This window comes from Oryza brachyantha, chromosome 1 (genome assembly GCF_000231095.2).
Source record: "Oryza brachyantha chromosome 1, ObraRS2, whole genome shotgun sequence".
In the NCBI taxonomy this organism is placed as follows: Eukaryota; Viridiplantae; Streptophyta; class Magnoliopsida; order Poales; family Poaceae; genus Oryza; species Oryza brachyantha.
In genome coordinates, this window is record NC_023163.2 from 30653893 (window position 1) to 30671964 (window position 18072).

Sequence of the window (18072 nt, forward strand, 5' to 3'; positions counted from 1 at the left end):
CCTCTCTTCCTCCACCATGCATCATAGTGCCACGCTGATGCCTCAGGCCTAGTTAGCCATCACCTCATAAAAATATACGTTGGAAATTAAATATTAAATATTTATGTAGAAAGTTAATACTGTGTGAATGTGTTCTGGTCATGGGAGCCTGCAGCCGTGAACTTGTGAGTATTTCCTCGAACTCAAAACTCTCGAGGCAAGATACTCCTCCAGCTGCAAATATTTGATATTGGTTAGTTCAACAAACAAAAATGGTACATGGGTACTACTAATTTGTGCAAGAAAAATGGACCTGATGCGCTACTCGGCCTTTTATTTGTGTGTTTCCTATAATGATCAAAGAGGAAAATATCTGGGTAATACATGGCATAACTCATTGTGACATATGTCATTTACCTATAAAATCTCAGAGATCTCAAGTATATTCTTTTGTTTTTGTCCAAACCAGAAGCCAGCCATCCACAATAATTGTGCAATATCTGGCGGCTGGAGTTTGACTAACGAAATTGCGTCCAGTAAGGTAGAATTCTCGTAACGTGGCGATGATAATGATATGCTGTGCAGCCGTGGATTTGGTTTTCGCTAGATGACTAGTGATTTTTTTTTTCCTTTTCACGTGGTACTGATTCTTTGATGGTACAGAGTACAATAGGAACACTTGCTTGTTCACTGCTCTAGGGAAAGACATAAAAGTAGTCGATGCTGATGTGTATGTGTTAGCCATCGACTGGAAATAACCGTACCAACAGCACAAAAATGAAAATATCTGTTCTAGCATAAACTCGAGCTGTTAAATTGTGTTTATGTATAAGAAAGCAAGGAACACATCCATTCAACGAGGAAAGGAGTGATACCCGATACAAATTCGGGTAGCAGTAGAACTCTTCTTTGACAACATAATTCAACAACTCCCTGGTTGAAAAACGAAACCATAAATCCATAATTCAACTATTCCCTCCGTCTCAGGATTTAAGATGTTTGACTTTTTTACTTTTGTAATTCAACCATAAATCCATAATTCAACCATTGATCACTTGTCTTATTTAAAAAATTATAAAAATATCATTTATTTTTCTTTTGACTTACTGAACTTTAAGTATAACTTATTATTTTTTATATTTGTACTAAATTTTTGAATAAGACGAATGGTCAAACGTTGCAACCATAAAAATCAAACATCTTACATTATGAAACGGACTTCGGCATTGTTCATACTGCTACCGTTTTTTAGTGCAATTCCTAATCATTAGGATTCATAGCAATCTAATATATCATATGCGTTTACTCCATCCGTCCTATAAAAAACCAATCTAATATAGGATATAATACATCCTAGTGCTATCAATTTAGACATACATTTATTTAGATTTATCATAACATGATATGCTACGTTTAGTATTTTTTTTTACAGAGGAAGTACATGTAAAAGGATCTATGACACCTATGATGCTGATTCCACGTTACACTCATTCATAAGGCCTCATGTCTTCATGCAGCAACAGTTACTGCTACTCAGCCCACACAAGTGCCGTCTCCGAATGTTACACAAGCTCTCTCCTCCATGGAACCTGAGAAGGGACTAGGGAGCAGCCGAGCAGGCACCACACAACCCGATCTTTCAGATACCGGAAATGCCCCCGTCCCACAGAAAGCTACGGGTTGCCGCGCCACCACAAAAGTGCAGGAATTACCCAGGGCAGCCATGTCATTTCCTGCCAAGAAACTATCTCCATGAATACCGCCAAGCAGTGCAGGATATCCTTTCAAGCTCACCCACTCATCTCATCTCCTGCGGCTGCCGCTGCCGGAGAAAAAACATATACTGCCATCCTCCCTAAGCACCAACTCGCCACGCCACTCGTTAGGGCCAAAAACTCTCCCATCCAATGGCGCTACGCCTCTCCGTCTCCTCGTCCCACGGGCCGGCCTCCTCGCCGGCCATCTCCACATGCCGGCCGGCCGCTTGCGGGCGCTTCCCCGCCTTGCTCGGCGGCGGCGCGGCTTCTCAGAGGAGGAGCTTGATGGTGACGTCTGGCTCTGAGACGAGGGCAGTGATCCCGGTGAAGTCGAGCAGTTCGGACACAGCCACGGTGGGGGCCGAGGCGGAGGCGGTGGCCGTGACCGGGAAGGTGACGGAGGTGAACAAGGATACCTTCTGGCCAATTGTCAAGGCGGCAGGGGAGAAAATCGTCGTCCTCGACATGTACACCCAATGGTACTGCACGAAAGCCATGAACTCCGTCGATCTCTTCGCTCCAGATTTATACCATTGGTGAACGGTGGTCTGGCATGAATTCTTCACACGAGCTGGATTCATGTTGAGCTACATGAATAACAAAGAGAACAGATCTCATCCCACTGCTCAGTATAATAGCTGTAGTAATTGACTGGTTGATTTGCAGGTGCGGCCCTTGCAAGGTGATGGCACCAAAGTTCCAGGAGATGTCCGAGAAGGACCAAGATGTTGTGTTCCTCAAGCTTGACTGCAATCAAGACAACAAGGTCAGTTGGGACTGGCTTTCTTTCTCTTGTCCTCACGGTCCACCTACCATTGTGTCGATAGGAATGTATCTACTGTTTTTCTGAATAAATCCCACTAAGCCTTCCTGGTGCATGCTACTCGCAGTCTCTTGCAAAGGAGCTAGGCATAAAAGTTGTGCCAACATTCAAGATTCTCAAGGACGGGAAGGTGGTCAAGGAGGTCACAGGTGCCAAGATTGATGAATTAATCCAAGCAATCAAGACAGTGAAGTTAAGCTGAGGAATGCCCTGAAAATTTGCACCAGTTAGCTTGTTGTCACTAGTGTACGCTATGGGTGAAGTGGGTATTCAACTTGGAGACAAACAGTTAATCTAGTTCTTCTGCTTATGATGATTTTATCAAGCATCTAGAACAATATACGGTCATCCATATGGAATGCACCATGTAAATAACTATTTCCAAGTTTCCAACGCCATGATGATCTGTTTCTAATCTTACTGATTTGCGACTGAAAGTTTATTGCTTGGTTAGCAAATTTTCAGAAAATATAAAAACTTCTCATGCTGAACTGATATAATTAAAAGCGTTAAGATGTGGTTTTTGCTGCAACAAATTTTAGAAACTATTGCTGAAACAGAAACCTACATAAGATGACGAGCATAAATTGCAAATGTAATGAACTACACTCAGACAACATCAATTCGTCGAGCGACAACAAACACAATAAATAAACAGAGACGAATGCATAAGAAAATCAGAGTAATTTATCATGGCAAGTTTCAGACATAATATGAACCATGAAGAATTGAATTACCTTAATGGCAAACTGATCCATACCTCCTTCCCTGATAATTAGCTTGTTTTAAACCAGCTTAGTTTGCAGCATCAGAGTTAACAATTTTGTGGCAATCAGAGATGTTTATCAATTCCTTCCTTATAGTCAGACTATCAAGCTCCTACTGTCAAGAGTGAAATCAGGTTGATCAATAACCAAAAAATTGCAACAATTAGCATGCTATGGGTGAGCCACCCTTAGTGAGTGAATAAAGAACACGAAGAAAAACAATCGTTCTAGTTCTTCTGCACACGATATTCAGAACAAAATACAATCATCCATGATGGATGATGTAAACAACCATTCCATGCTACGTATCTTCATGAGGAGATTGTTGTTCTGATAGTATTAATTTGGAAATGATTGACCACGCCCTTGTGTAAGTTTTTTCTTTCTGAACTCTTGCAGTCACCAGCATTACATGTGTACTTCAAATTGCTTTAATTATCTCCTATAATCCCACACCATATACATGTTAATATATACTGCCAAACAATTGTAAGATATAGAGGTTAAAATGCAACTGTTGGTATTATGTTCTGCAACATCAATTCATTGAGATGCCAAACTTACTAAAGTAAACAAGTTCTCTAATTACTTCCCCAAAATAATTTGCAATGGAATATTTCAGATATAACATGAACTGTGAAGAAGTGAAAGTACCTTTAATGGCATCAGTCGCTCCTGCATTTCTGCCAGTTCAATAAGATCTGTTTAGTGCCTGCCTAGCTGACATCATCTGAACATTTTCACTTGAAGCAAAGAGAGATGTTCCTTCTGGTTTTCAGCTCCTTACAGGAAACCTGCCACGCTCGCTCTGTCGATTCTCAACCCAACTAGACCCTGGCTGTTTGAAGGGCAATTTCATTTTCATAAGTGATCTAATTCTTTCTGCCTCTTCCCATTGTTCTTTCTCAGCATATATACTTGACAACATTATATAGTTCCCAGTGTTGCGAGGTTCCAACTCAAAAAGTTTGTTTGCGACAACTTCTGCAATCTCAACATTGCCATGTGTCTTGCAGGCACTCAGCAATGCACCAAGAGCCCCTGGGTGGGGGCCCATTGGCATCGTTTGCACCATTTCAAAAGCCTCCTGAAGCCTCCCTGCTCGGCCAAGCATGTCAACTACACAAGCATAGTGATCTGCTCGACGCGCCATTCCATAGTACTTCACCATTGCCTCCCAGTGCTCCAAACCTTTATCAACAAGCCCTGCATGGCTACATGCAGTAAGCACACCAACAAATGTGATTGGATCAGGCCAGACTGACTGAGCTTGCATCCTTTCAAACACTTGAAGCGCCAACTTTGCATGACCATGAGCTGCCAGCCCACTAATAAGTGCAGTATATGGGTATGCATCTGGCTGTGCAATTTCCCTAAAAGCACTGAGAGCCTCGTCAACATTGCCACACTTGGCATGCATATCTACAAGTGCGGTAAGAACCTTCTCGTTCCTTTCAATCCGCTTCTTGTCAACATAAGTTCCAACCCACCCAGCCAACTCCATGCTGCCAATCTGCGAGGCAGCAGATATAACCCCAACCATAGTTGCTGCATCAGGCTCAATTCCAGCAGCCTCCATTTCTCTAAACATGGCAAATGATGCCTCTGGCAGACCACTCTGTGCATACCCATTGATCATCGCTGTCCATGCCACGAGATTCTTTGCCGGCATTCCATCAAACACTTCGCGCGCATTCCGCATTGACCCGCACTTGCAGTATCCAACAATCAGCACCGACCACGAGGTGGAGTCTCTGGTAGGCATTTGATCAAACATACGGCGAGCAGAAGAGACGTCTCCGGCATTGACGTAGACGACCACCATCGCATTCCAGGAGACCTGGGTTCTGGAGGGCATGGCAGCAAAGAGGGTCTCGGCGTCGGGCACGGAGGCGAGGCGGGCGTGGGCGCAGAGGAGCGAGTTGAACGAGACGGCGTCAGGGGCCTTGATGTCGGCGAGCGCGGCATGAGCGGCGGGGAGGTCGTTGCACTTGGCATACAGATCAACGAGGGCATTGGCGACGGGGAGGCGGCCAGGGAGGAGCGCGAGGCGGAGGGCGAGGGCGTGCAGGGAGGCGCCGAGCGGGAGCAACTGGAGGGACGCCGCGGCGTTGAGCGCGAAGGGAAGGGAGAAGTGGTCGGGGGAGACGGGAAGGCGCGGCATGAGGAGGAGCAGCCGGAGCGCGGCGCGCGGGTGCGGCTTGGATAGGCGGCGGATGGCGCGGTTGAGGAGCGACCGGACGACGGCGGAAGGCGTGGCGGCGTGCGCACGGACGAGGTGCGCGTGGAGCGCCGCGGCCGGCGGGGGCGGTTGGTCGGAGGAGGCGAGCACGCGGGAGAGGCGGTGGAGGCGCGGGTTGCCGTTGCCGTTGCCACTGCCGCCGTGCTGGGCCGCCATGTGAGGTGGCCGGCCGGCGGCCGTGGTCGACGGAGGTGGAGAGGGGAAGGGAATCGCGCTTCCATTGTGGCGGAGAAGTTTATAGCTGGGTCGTGGGCTTTTTATATACTGGGCCTTCTGAACTTGCATACTGGGCTTTGCTTGAAATTGAGTGTTGGGCTTTGGTATGAGTTTGAGGACCCAAAGTTTTAGAAGGAAGTCTATATTATCTCCCTCAACTATTGGCAGAGTATGTTTTACCTCCCTAAACCACAACACCGGGGTATAAAAGTACAAATAGTTCCGTGCCGTGACTTGACCAGGTCAACTGGCCACACGGGTGCCACGTCGGTGTAACCGCTATGCAAACCACCAATGGAGTTGATTTGTATGGATAGTATACGGAATACCCGGTTTTGTAATTCAGGGAGGTAAAATATATTCTACAAATTGAGGGAGGTGCTATAGACTTCTTCCAAGATTTTACCAGTGTGATAAGATTAGGACAAATTCCGAAGAGTACACGCTGGGGGTGATAAAGCCTAATGGTTTGTGTCTCTGTATAGCACCTATCATTCACATTTTTTACCGTAAAAAATCAAAAAGAGTTTTTCAAGGCAGACCTTAGGATTTAGGAGTAATTTTTACTAATTGGCCTATGAGTGTAAATTGTCTGGCTCTTTCCCTGAATGGAATCAACATTAGACAAGTTGTATCTGATACCAAACAGATCATATAATCCTATCGTGAAGGGCTTTTTTATATAAAAACATATTTTTGCAAATACAGAAACGATTTTTTCCAACTATGAACAGTCTGAGGTACCCAGTTGGCTATCCAAGAGGTGCTCTAATTGGCCTGGCGCTTGCTTGTCCCTGTCTGACAACGGACTGAATGAATGCGAAGAAGCAAACACTACCTTTCAGGTATTGCCAAAGTAAGATTATAAGCATATGCGTTGATTTGTATATATATTGCGAGTGTTCAGTGATAGTGACCACCTACCTTCCAAAAACTGACCGTGCTGACTGGATCAAAGATCCTAATGTTGCCAAGCCTAACGAAAGCGGCGTTGATCCAAAGCGATCCGACCGATCCGCAACAGATGATCACATGGATCATTAGACCCGTTCTCCACCCCGTTAATCTATGATTGACTTGACCCGGGCCCACCCCCCATCACCATGTGACATGTCACATTGTCACCCATGCAGGAATGACCCACACGCCCTCGACAGCTCGGCGCACAGAAAAACCTCATCACCTGTTGCATAGCATATCGCATCGAATTCTTTTCTCATGCCTATCCAGATCACCTAACGGTTCTATCCAAACGCGAATCCCAAGAGGCCTGAAGCCACGTCGTCACCGCCGGCGCTGCAGCGGGGGAGAGTGAGGCGACGGTAAGAGAACGAGTACACGAAGTAAGGAGGTGTTTTTGGTGAAATAAATTTTTTCGTGTGTTACATCAGACGTTTGATCGGATGCTGGAAAGAGTTTTTGGACAAGAATATAAAAACGAATTTTACGGCTGCATGAAAACTGTGAGACGAATCTTTGGAGTCTAATTAATCCGTCATTAGCGCATGTAGGTTACTGTAGCACTTATGACTAATCATGTATTAATTAGGCTCGAAAGATTCGTCTCACGATTTCTCACATGACTGTGCAATTAGTTTTTCGGTTTATCTATGTTTAATACTTTATTTAGGTGTTTAAAGATTTGATGTGATGTTTTTGGGTGAAAATTTTTAGGAACTAAACGGGGCCTAACATAAGCGGCTATAAAAATTATCACATCATATTTATATTTACATTAAGAGAAGAGTAAATGAGACAACGGGCACATATTTACGATCAACTATAGCACAAGCTCTAAAACACGTATATAAGAAGTATAACATATATTAGTAATATAGTATATATTTATATGTAAGTACTATACAAGTTACTCCTCCGTCTTCATTTATTTGTCACTGTTGATCATTACTATTTCAACTTTGACCATTAATAACCATTAAACGATCAGTTAATAATTAGTGGAAGTTGTACTGCTGTATATTTATACGTTATACATCACAAATATAAGATATTTTCGATATACACTATTTTTTTAATGAAAGACGAACGGTCAAAGTTCTCATATGAACCGTAACTGGTGTCAATTATTTAAAACCGGAGGAGTAGTTTATATGTTATTATGTTTGTGTCATGCCGTAAGACTTTCTAAGCTGGTATAAATTTATTTATTGATAAATATATATAATTTATATATATATAAATCTATACGAATTTAGATAATGTTATAAAATCTTATATTGCGGAACAGAAGAAGTAGCTCTTGACGATAAAAAAAAGATTTTAGAGTAACTCTTCTGTTCAATCAGCAGGCAGAGGACACGCAGGCACACCCAGGTGGCGGTGGCTCCTACAAGACTCAATCCCTTGCACCCCGCCGGCGTCCCACTCCCACTCCCACTCCCACTCCGGTGTGGTGGTCGTTACCTACTCCACCAACCCGGCAGCTGCAGGATGGCGCTGCAGTTGATTCGCTTGTCTCCCTCCTCGCACATGCCGCTGCTGCTGCTGCTAGCTAATCCGTGCATCCCTGTAACAACAGCCTCCTCTGAAATCCCTTGCCGTTGCGGTGTAAATTCATCAGTTGGCACGAAGATCACTGGGAACGCAGTGTTATGCGAAACATGATGTGTCTCGTTGAGTTTGTTACCAACGGTGATTGCTTCGTTGTTTGGTAGAAAAAGCTGAACAACCTACTTGGTAGAAAAAGCCGACCACCGCCGCGGCCGTTAGCACTAAGTCCGGATCGACGACGATGGCCGGTTCCTCCTCCTCGACAAGTGGCTCCACCGGTCAGTAACCTAAACCCTAATCCCTTTTACACCCCGTGCAAATGCTGTTCTACCATGTCAATAGAGTACCCGATCAATGCTAGACCTAGGTGATCTCAAATAGAATCCTAACAAATTTCAAACAAAAAATAGTCTATGGATAAAATTTATATATATATATCTTAGTTTTATAAAAATCAATATTAACAAATAAATCTTAATGAAAAAACTCTAAAATCAACTTTAAATTAACTCTGTGAGATCCACGTGTTTAGTGCCGCGGTGGGACTTGATGAGAGTTTTGGTGCGCGTTGGTGAGCTGTTTGGGGGTGTTGATTGGTGGATCCACCGATCGATGGAGGGGGGCCCAAAATGGCTCCACGTCAGCCGCTGTCAGCTTGCGCCGAGCCATGTTGTATTGTTGTGTAGCTATGGCGCGAAGCAATTATTTATTCCAGGCCGGGGCCTCGATCGGTCGCAACATGGCGATATTACCGTACCAGATCCATTTGTCCATTTTCATATTGCAATAGTGCGAATTGAAGCTGCTCCCATGTGGCACATAACTGTCCACTGTTTTCATCGATTTGATCGACGCTTTACTCTGCCACTGCAGAAATTACCAGCTTGCGAGAAGGAAACGGTGTACGGGAGCAGGGTTCAGGAGCATTTGCAGACGTGGAGCCATTTGGACCAGCTTGCTATCCTTATTTTTTTTTCTTTTTATATTTATAAGCTAAATTTAAAATTTATAGTTAATTTTAGTCTTTTGTATCGGTTTATTTTTAGTGTTAGTTTTTAAATTACTAGCTATACGTATAAAAAATTTATTTATAAATTATTTTTCGCTGAAAAGGCTAAACTAAACCCTAGGAAGGGGTCAGTCAACACATGCTGAGCTGGCGTGGCAAATGGTCCAGTCCACTACTCCAATCCAAACCTCCCCGCACAAAGCGAGCGCCCTTTTGGCGAGACAGGTCAGAGATGCGCCAATGGCGAGAGGCGAGAGGATAGCTAGTAGCCTGGTCAAAATCGTCATGCAAATGGCCAGCACGCAGGGGCGCAGGCTCGCATTTCTGGCGTATCCTCTCGCGAGTCCGGGCGCTGTCGCCGGCTGATCGAGGCCCTGGCCTGCACGGCGCGCGATCCCATTGGACGCCGGCATCGGCAGACGACATGGAGACTTAACTACAGATACGACGCCACCGAAGCATTCCTTCCGGCAGGAACAGGACACGCCGAAAGCCGCCATCACCGGAGGGCGTCAGCGCCGGGACGGACGGACAGCGACGCTAGTCGGCATGCTGGGTTGGATCCCGGGAATGGCGCGGGTTCGTCGCGACGGCGAGGAGCGAGTGGGGGCCAGTTGACACACGAGCCATCATCCTAATTGCGAAAAATATCGCCTGTCACCACACGGCGGCGGCGGCGGCGGCGGCCGGAGGGAGGAGGGCAGCCCGGCAGCGAGAGCGAAGAGTGGCGTGGCGTGGCGTGGCGTCGCTGTCTGGCTGCCTGCCGGACTGCCAGCTTCCTCCTCCCCGTCCCCTGCCGCCGTGGCGGGCGGTGGCGGCATCGGAAAAGGGGCAAGAGCGACGACGAGAACAGAAAGATTACCAGCTACTAGTAGCAAACGAAGGAAAGGAATGTTCATTCTATCTATCTGCACAGATGGAGGCCGCCGGCGACGGACCGGCCGACCACTCCCATTCCTCAAAACTGCGCTTCTTGGTTCTGGCTCGACGACGCCACCATCGAATCCGCCCGCCCGCCCTTTCATTGCGACGCCGCACCGCCGCCGGTGGCTGATCCGTCCTCACGCACCTGCCGCGCGCGCGCGCGCGTCCGCCGAGAGGAAGAATTCAGAGCGGTGTGAGCTTGCGGATGAACCGGTGGAGATCCACTTGGTGATTGGTTTTGGAGGGGAAGATTTTTCGGGATTACCTGATGGGGCGTGAGGAGGAGGAGGAGAGGGTCCGGGGTGCAGGGCGGCGGGGCCTCGAAGACGGCGAGGGGGAAGTGCTTGAACACGACGCCGACGTCGAAGTAGATGACGCCGGAGGAGGGGACGTCGACGCGGATGCCGCGGACGGGGAACCAGAGGAAGAGGTCCTGCGCGGAGACCCCCGACAGCGACGCGATCCGGCCGTAGCTGATGACCCCGGACACGGTGGCGTTGTACCGCAGGCCGACCTCGGACTGCGCCGTGCAGGCCTCCCCGAGCGCCGCCTCGAACCTCCCGCTGCCCTCGTCGTGCTGGAACCGCGCGATCCCCGCCGGCAGCAGCCCGCGCGGCAGCCCGTGCGCCTGCAGCACTTTGTGCGCCGCGTCCGCCGCTGGCGCCGGCGCCGCCGCATCACACCCCGCCGTCGCCGCCGCCACCACCACCACCACCACCACCACCACCAACACCACCCACGACGACGACGCCATTCTCGCCGACGCGGAATGGGCGGGGAAGATGGGATGGAATTGGAGAGGGGGAGGAAGATGGACAGAACCGGCAATAATTGAGGGGAAAGAAATGAAATGGAATGGAATGGAATGCCGCGCTGTGGAGTGGATGGGGATGTGGTGGTGGGACCAACCCGCCCGTGACTTGGAAAAATAGTTCTATTCACTCAGTTAGTTCCGCGTATTCCGCTCTTCTATTTTGTTAATGTCATCTCTCGAGTAGCTAGAAGAAGAAAATCAAACAGTATATTTAAAAATAGAAAATAAATTATAAATAAAACTTATATATACTACCGTTGACTATTGTAAAAAATGTTTGACCGTTCATTTTATTTATTTTTTTAAGATATGTAAAGCCATATATATGCATAAAAGTATATTTAATAATAAATAAAATGATATAAAATAATTAATAATTATGTAAATTTTTTTGAATAAGATGAATAGTCAAACGTACATTAAAAAGTTAACGGCGTCAAATATTTAGGAACGGCGGAAGTATATTAATAGCGATTTAAAAGTCAAAGCTGAAAAATAATTTTATAAAAGGAATATTTAAAATAAACTCTAAATTAAATTTAAAAATTTAAATTTTAGGTTATAACCCAAGCCTAAAGCGAAAAGAGGACACTGTATATGTCATTTTATTTAGGTTATAAAGAAACAAAGTGCGTGGATGATGAGTTTTTTTCCGCTTTGCCTTTGGTCACAGGTTTTACGCGATTTGATGTTTGTGCGTAATTTGGCGTGTTCGAAAGATTGGTCATTAATCGAAGTTTTTTTGTAATTGGTTTCTATCAATTTATGCTTGACAAATGGAGAATTAATAACACTTATTTTGAAAGCTAAAGTAATAACACTTTATACTGGTACGACAATAACACGTTGAGTATCAGAAGAGCATATGGTATGTGTACAAGAGAGTTATGGGACGAAGAGAGCGTGATGGAAAAGGGTGGAATGAGACATCCACGGTGAGATTACCGGTGCCTTTGCTGATTACCCGTCTTTTCATTTATGTATAGGCTTATAAGTCAAAATTTAATTTTTTAATATTAAATTTAGAGTTATTTTGATTTTTTACTGGAGTTTATTTTTCAACCTTAACATTTATATCGCTAAGAATACATATTTAAAATTTTATTCATAAATTTTTTTTCTCAAACACGCAAAAGATTTGCTTGTCAATATATTAAAAGGAAAAGAGAGTTGATACACATCACATACGACCAGACTGATTTCCAGCAGAGACCCCAAGAGAAACAACCCAAAGGGGAGAGCCTTTATTCATAAATTATATTTCGTTTACAAATATGTCATTTACTTTTCATCCAAATACGTGGAACCCTGGTTGCAGTAACAATGTATATAATTTTGTTTCTTTCAATGGACTAAACGTGAGCTGCCTTCCCTTGGTGAATCAATCTATCATGTTTGTGGCACAAACATACTGCCAATCAACTGTAATACATACCAACCTAAAACTGCATACTCGATGAAACAAGAAAACAAAATGTCCTGGTTTATGTTCTCCTCTTGGTCCAATGCCCCATAGAGTGAATGCATTTTAGTTGTGCATCTGGATTTTTGGATGCTTCCGTCTTAGCAGTTGGTACAAGGCATGTGCGCCCTCATATTCATTCTGACATCCTGGCGTACCGCGATGACCAGAGATAAATTTTGCATCCAATCAAGCCAACGAAGTATTAATTACGCCAAAAACACCGAGGGATGTTTAGATGTGGTTCAATTTTTAGTCTATGTTTGGACACTTATTATATATATTAAACTGAGACTAATTATAAAACTAATTACATAAATGAGAGCTAATTTGCGTGACAAATTTTTTAAGCCTAATTAATTCATAATTAGAGTATATTTATTGTAGCATCACATAGGCTAATCATGGATTAATTACGCTCAATAGATTCGTCTCGCGAAATAGTCTAAGATTATGAATGAGTTTTATTAATAGTCTACGTTTACTATTTATCATAAATGTCCAAAATATTTGATGGGACAAGCAAAGGGATTAAAGTTTAATCTCTTGTCCCAAACACCCCTGAAACAGTATGATCCTTGTTTCCCAGTTCAGAAAACTGTTGGAACGAAACCGCAGATAAATCGATACTTTTGCTATGATATTTACCGATAGTAGAACAGGAGGATTTTTCATGTAATTCTGTGTGTGCTAGTTGATTTGGATTTGATAATCAACTCTTGGCTCCTACTTTTATATGTGCAAACAATTTTGTATACAATAGTATTAAAAATTTAAAATGGTGTTGGATTTAATATACAACTCGTTTCTTCAGTTTATATACTTTGTATACAACTAATATTATCAATGTACATAGTTGTAATTTGGTTTTATAATGGATCTAATGGTGTGTATTTTATTTTATTTTCTTCCATTAATATGATAAATTTCAAACTGTCATCCTGATATGATACATGTAATACATATCAAGTAAGTTGTCCAAAATAACAGTTGACCTACACTAGGTAGGCTTTGTGATGCATGCAGTGCGCCGTCACTCCGCAAAAGAAATTGGATGAACTATCCTGGCCAGAGTGATGTTACATGGCGGGGTCGGATGGTTGTTAAATAATTTATAAATATAAATTTTTACATACCTATTTTTAGCGATCTAAAAGTCAAGTCTGAAAAATAAACTTTCAATAAAAAATCTTTAAATCAACTTTAAATTTAAGATTAAAATTTTAAATTTTAACTTACGCGAAAAGTTAGGGCCTTAGATCAATACGGTAGCTGTAGTTAGCAATCTCGTGATCTAAGCTAGTGCCTAGTGTTGGCTTTGCAAGGATCGTGAGTTCTGGCTTTGCACCTGATGGGCACACACAAAAGCTGTCGGGGAAGCAAGCAAAGCAAGTCATCAGGGAGCACCATGATAGCAGTGGGGATCCCAGCAAACACACACACACACACGCAGTCACAGAGGCAGCAGCACACGCGCATACGGGATTCACACGCCTCCAGTACGCTCTCCTTTCGAATTCTCTGCAAAAAAATCGCAGATTTTTCCTTCACTTCACTTGCACAGTTTGCTCCCGGTTCGATCGGGCTGGTAGTGGTAGCTTTCTTTCGGTCGCCATTGATGCACGGGTGGCATCGTTGTCGTTCCGGGCGCTGCACATCTGGCCGGTGATGAAAGAATCAAAGAAAACCTCGAGGAGAAAGAAAGAAAGAAAGTGAAAGATGCAGATACTCTGTCTGTCTGTCCGTCCAGGTTTGCTTGCTGCTGCTCCCCTTTGATTTCATTTCATTCTTCAGCCACCAACTTGCATGCATGGGTGATGATTTGGAGAAAAGGAGGATGATTGATTGGTTTTCACAGGCACAAGAGCAAGCAGCTAGTGCTCATCATGTACCACAACCTGGATGCACCTGTAACAAGCTCGTATCAGGTACCTACATCGGGAAACATTTATGTATCATCTTTTCGCTTTGATTATGATTATAAATTTAAATTTAAATTTTTAATCTTAAATTTGAAGTTAATTTTAAGATTTTTTCATCATGGTTTATTTTGCAGCATCTGCTTTTATATCGATAAGAACACATAATAAAAATTTTATTCATAATTTATTTTTCATCTGAAAATATACTAATTATTTTTTTCTCAAAAAGACAAACAACGACCCCTTTAGTGTGTGTTCTTTTGATGGATGAAAGAAAAAAACTTATGCGCAAAAGCCAGTGAATAATCTAGCCAAAAAACAGAGCTTAGGGGTGATTGATTTTTTTTGGAAAAAACTAAATGATATATTTGTAAATAAAAAATAATTTGTGAATAAAATTTTTATATACGTGTTTAGCTAGACAAAAACCAAGGCTACAAAATAAAATATAATAAAACTCTCCTAAAATCATATGAAAATTCAAGTTTTGGTACTGATCGTTCTTTTCAGAAAATCTTTTGCTCAATCTGCCGTTCGGTGTGTATACAGCGGAGCAGCTATGATTGATTGAGACAGTGCTGCCATTGATCACTCATCATTCGTGTTTGCTTAGATCTTAATGCCGAGTGATTAACACCGAGTTGATTAAGGGTTAGTGAGGAAGTCCGTACCATAATATTGATTTAACGGCGATGGCGACATGGACGGTGGCGTGTTTACGGATGGTTGTAAGCAAACCGGTAGCGAATTACATACTACCTCCTTCACTAATAATGTCATTTTTTGATTTATGTACCCAATGTTTTGACCATTCGTCTTATTTAAAAAATTTATATAAAAGCTAAAAAAATTAGTCAGGTATAAAATACTATTTATATTTTACCATCTAGTAACAATAAAAATATTAATCACAAAAATTTTTTAAATAAAACGAAGAGTTAAAATATTGTACATAAAAATAAAAAATAATCTAAATAATCTTATTTCAGAACGGAGGTGGGATGAGTTAAGCCACGCACATATCTAGCAACCATGCACCAGGATGAGTGGCTGGAGTGTGCAGACAATAATCTAGGCGAGAAAAACGAACTGCTCGTCTAGTCGTCTAGCACCCGTGTTTTCATTTCTATTTATATTTATTTGATAAATTTTAAATTTTAAATTTGGTTAGATTTTGGAGTTTTTCTTATCGCAGTTTGTTTTTAGCCTTAGCTGTGAAATCACTAAAAACATATATACAAAAATTTAATTTATAAATTATTTTTATTATAAATATTTTGTTTGATATTTTCTCTAAAAAGTCAACCAATCACAACCAGTACTCCTTCCGTTTCATAATGTAATATAAGATGTTTGACTTTTTTCTTACAATGTTTGATCATTTATCTTATTTAAAAAATTATGAAAATATCATTTATTTTACATGCAACTTGCTTTATTATAAAAAGAACTTTAAGCACGACTTATTATTTTTTATTTTATACTAAATTTTTTAAATAAGACAAATGATCAAACCTCGTAAAAAAAGTCAAACATCTAACGTTACTGATGCAACGGAGTTAGTATTATTTAGGGATCGGGCCCACTGCCAACAGGTAGGGGGCATACATGCATTGCCGTCACCATGTCCATAAGAAAATGTTGGACGCGCTTTGCGCGGCTCGCTGTTTTATCCCAATTATTAGTCACTTGGAGGTGAATCAAACGGCACTCTAATGTTTGGCTATGTTTCACCCATTGGTTCCCTCGTTTAATACTTTTAAAAGATATGATTTTTATATAGATATGACTTTTTAAAATGTTTTTTAAATATGATTTCTTTAACTCTGTAAGTAAATTATTCATCTGATCGTATACTTGCGTGTTATGATAAAATTATCAAGATATCTAGTAATTCAACATAAAAGTGGACATAAGAGAAATTTAACAGTGCACTTCCAACTGTAAGTGTAAGGCAGGGTCCCTCCAATCGAGGATAGGATTAATTTAGACATGGTTAGTTAGTGGTTTTGGAGGGAGTCCAATGAAATGTTTAGTTTAGTCGATATTAATAAGACAATTTTTAAATATGTTGGCTAATCATGGGCTTGAATGCTTGATTAGGTGGTGGCCAGATGGGTTTTTGTATGTACAGTTGTACACACGCCATAATGGACGGCTCATCTTAGCTTTTGGGCCGTTCAAGCTAATAATGCTTTTGATAACTAAATAAATAATTGTAGCACCAGCTATCATCCGTACACTTAGACGGGTAAGCATAAGAGTTTTTTTAATATATATACACACACATAGTTTCACATTGCATTTTGTCTCCAAATAATATTTATTTTGAACGTGAATTTAAGATCCTTCTAAACTATATTTCTATATATTGATATTACTTATTTTTAACTGTATTTAAAACATCTAAATTATACTCCTTCATAAACTCTTCTCGCTATGATATTTATTTTTAGTCTAAATTTTAGATAATTCTAAACTGTTCCATAATACTTATTTTTAAAATTGTATTTTAGATGCTTCTAAATTTTATTTGTACGTTAACTCTATCCTAATATTATTTATTTCTTAATCCTAATTTTATATGTTTCTGAATTATATTTCCACCTAGACTTATCTCTCAATATTACATTTTTTTAATTTAAGTTTCATATATTTTAAGTGGTATTTCTACATTGACAATCATATCAATATTGGTTATTTTTAATTTATAATATGAATTTTAGATTTTTAAAGCTGTATTTCTTCCTGAAATTTTATCTCAATATTGGTTATTTTAATTTTTGATCCAAATTCTATATTATTTAAAAATTTTAAGTTTATATATTCTAAACTGTGTTGCTACTTTAGACTTTGTTTTTTAGTTGATATGAGAATTTGTACTTTTTAAAATTGTTGTGAGATGTTTTAGTTTCCTTATCTCCTATTATTAATGTAGAGTGCTAGAAGAGTCTTCAATTAGTATATATAACGATGTCCGTTGTTCATTAGGTAATGAACGCATGGAAGTAATTGGAAGGACCGATCTAATGGGTCAGAATTCAATACTGGTCCGTTGTTCGGACAGGCATACCTTGGGCCAAAAAGTTGCGCAAAGGCTACATGGGCTCCAAAGGATGTCATCTTAATTACTCGCTAATAACATGTATATAAAAAAGTTTTATTCGTAATTTTTTATTTATAAAAATTGTGGTTTGAATTTTTTTTTTTGAAAAAACGAAAAGATAACCTTAGTGTTCATGGGCCGTGACACGCGCGAACGTTCGTGTGTTATCCCTACCCGGCCACACCCACCCCACGAACGCACCGCTAAGGACTTGTTTAGTTCCAAAATTTTTTTACAAAAACATCACATCGAATTTTTGATACCTAAATAAAGTATTAAACATAGATGTACCAAAAAACTAGTTGCACAGTTATGGAATAAATCTTAAGACGAATCTTTTGAGTCTAATTAGCCCATAATTAGCCATAAGTGCTATAATAACCAACATGTGCTAATAACGGATTAATTATGCTCAAAAGATTCGTCTCGTGTTTTCTAAGCTAGCTGTAAAATTCGTTTTTCATTCGTGTTCGAAAACCCCTTCCGACATCCGATCAAACATTTAATGTGAAACTTCTCAAAAAAATTTTCTCAATCTAA

At 41.5% G+C, this 18072-nt stretch overlaps 3 protein-coding genes across 5 annotated transcripts; 1 reads left to right on the top strand and 2 right to left on the bottom strand.

Moving 5' to 3' along the window:
- Window positions 1-107: 107 nt before the first annotated feature.
- On the bottom strand, window positions 108-5735 carry LOC102720474 (pentatricopeptide repeat-containing protein At3g29230-like). Of its 3 annotated transcripts, XM_015843660.2 has the most exons (3): window positions 3981-5735; window positions 3320-3441; window positions 108-213 (listed from the first exon to the last, which is right to left on the bottom strand). In XM_015843660.2, the coding sequence occupies exon 1, from the start codon at window positions 5722-5724 to the stop codon at window positions 4102-4104; it is 1623 nt and encodes a 540-aa protein (XP_015699146.1). In that variant the 5' UTR covers window positions 5725-5735; the 3' UTR covers window positions 108-213; window positions 3320-3441; window positions 3981-4101. The 3 variants fall into 3 exon arrangements, with proteins under 3 accessions (XP_015699146.1, XP_015699147.1, XP_015699145.1); XM_015843661.2 differs by lacking the exon at window positions 108-213 and having other exon boundaries at window positions 3302-3438; XM_015843659.2 differs by lacking the exon at window positions 108-213 and having other exon boundaries at window positions 3302-3441.
- Window positions 1760-3047, top strand: LOC102720927 (thioredoxin F, chloroplastic). The gene is made up of 3 exons (XM_006645147.3): window positions 1760-2215; window positions 2403-2502; window positions 2627-3047. The coding sequence occupies exons 1-3, from the start codon at window positions 1887-1889 to the stop codon at window positions 2759-2761; spliced, it is 564 nt and encodes a 187-aa protein (XP_006645210.1). The 5' UTR covers window positions 1760-1886; the 3' UTR covers window positions 2762-3047.
- Window positions 5736-10150: 4415 nt separating the features above from the next.
- LOC102705403 lies at window positions 10151-11118 on the bottom strand. Its single transcript, XM_015839951.2, has 2 exons — window positions 10494-11118; window positions 10151-10373 (listed from the first exon to the last, which is right to left on the bottom strand). The coding sequence occupies exons 1-2, from the start codon at window positions 10980-10982 to the stop codon at window positions 10326-10328; spliced, it is 537 nt and encodes a 178-aa protein (XP_015695437.2). The 5' UTR covers window positions 10983-11118; the 3' UTR covers window positions 10151-10325.
- Between the last annotated feature and the right edge of the window lie 6954 nt (window positions 11119-18072).

What these genes read in the sequence shown, in the direction of transcription:
- LOC102720927 (XM_006645147.3), top strand. Translation starts at nt 1,887, where the DNA reads ATGGCGCTACGCCTCTCCGTCTCCTCGTCCCACGGGCCGGCCTCCTCG. An exon ending in CTCGACATGTACACCCAATG is followed by an intron (nt 2,216 to 2,402) that starts GTACTGCACGAA and finishes GTTGATTTGCAG; the next exon opens with GTGCGGCCCTTGCAAGGTGA. An exon ending in ACTGCAATCAAGACAACAAG is followed by an intron (nt 2,503 to 2,626) that starts GTCAGTTGGGAC and finishes TGCTACTCGCAG; the next exon opens with TCTCTTGCAAAGGAGCTAGG.
- LOC102720474 (XM_015843660.2), bottom strand. Translation starts at nt 5,724, where the DNA reads ATGGCGGCCCAGCACGGCGGCAGTGGCAACGGCAACGGCAACCCGCGC.
- LOC102705403 (XM_015839951.2), bottom strand. Translation starts at nt 10,982, where the DNA reads ATGGCGTCGTCGTCGTGGGTGGTGTTGGTGGTGGTGGTGGTGGTGGTG. An exon ending in TCCTCCTCACGCCCCATCAG is followed by an intron (nt 10,374 to 10,493) that starts GTAATCCCGAAA and finishes CGCGCGCGGCAG; the next exon opens with GTGCGTGAGGACGGATCAGC.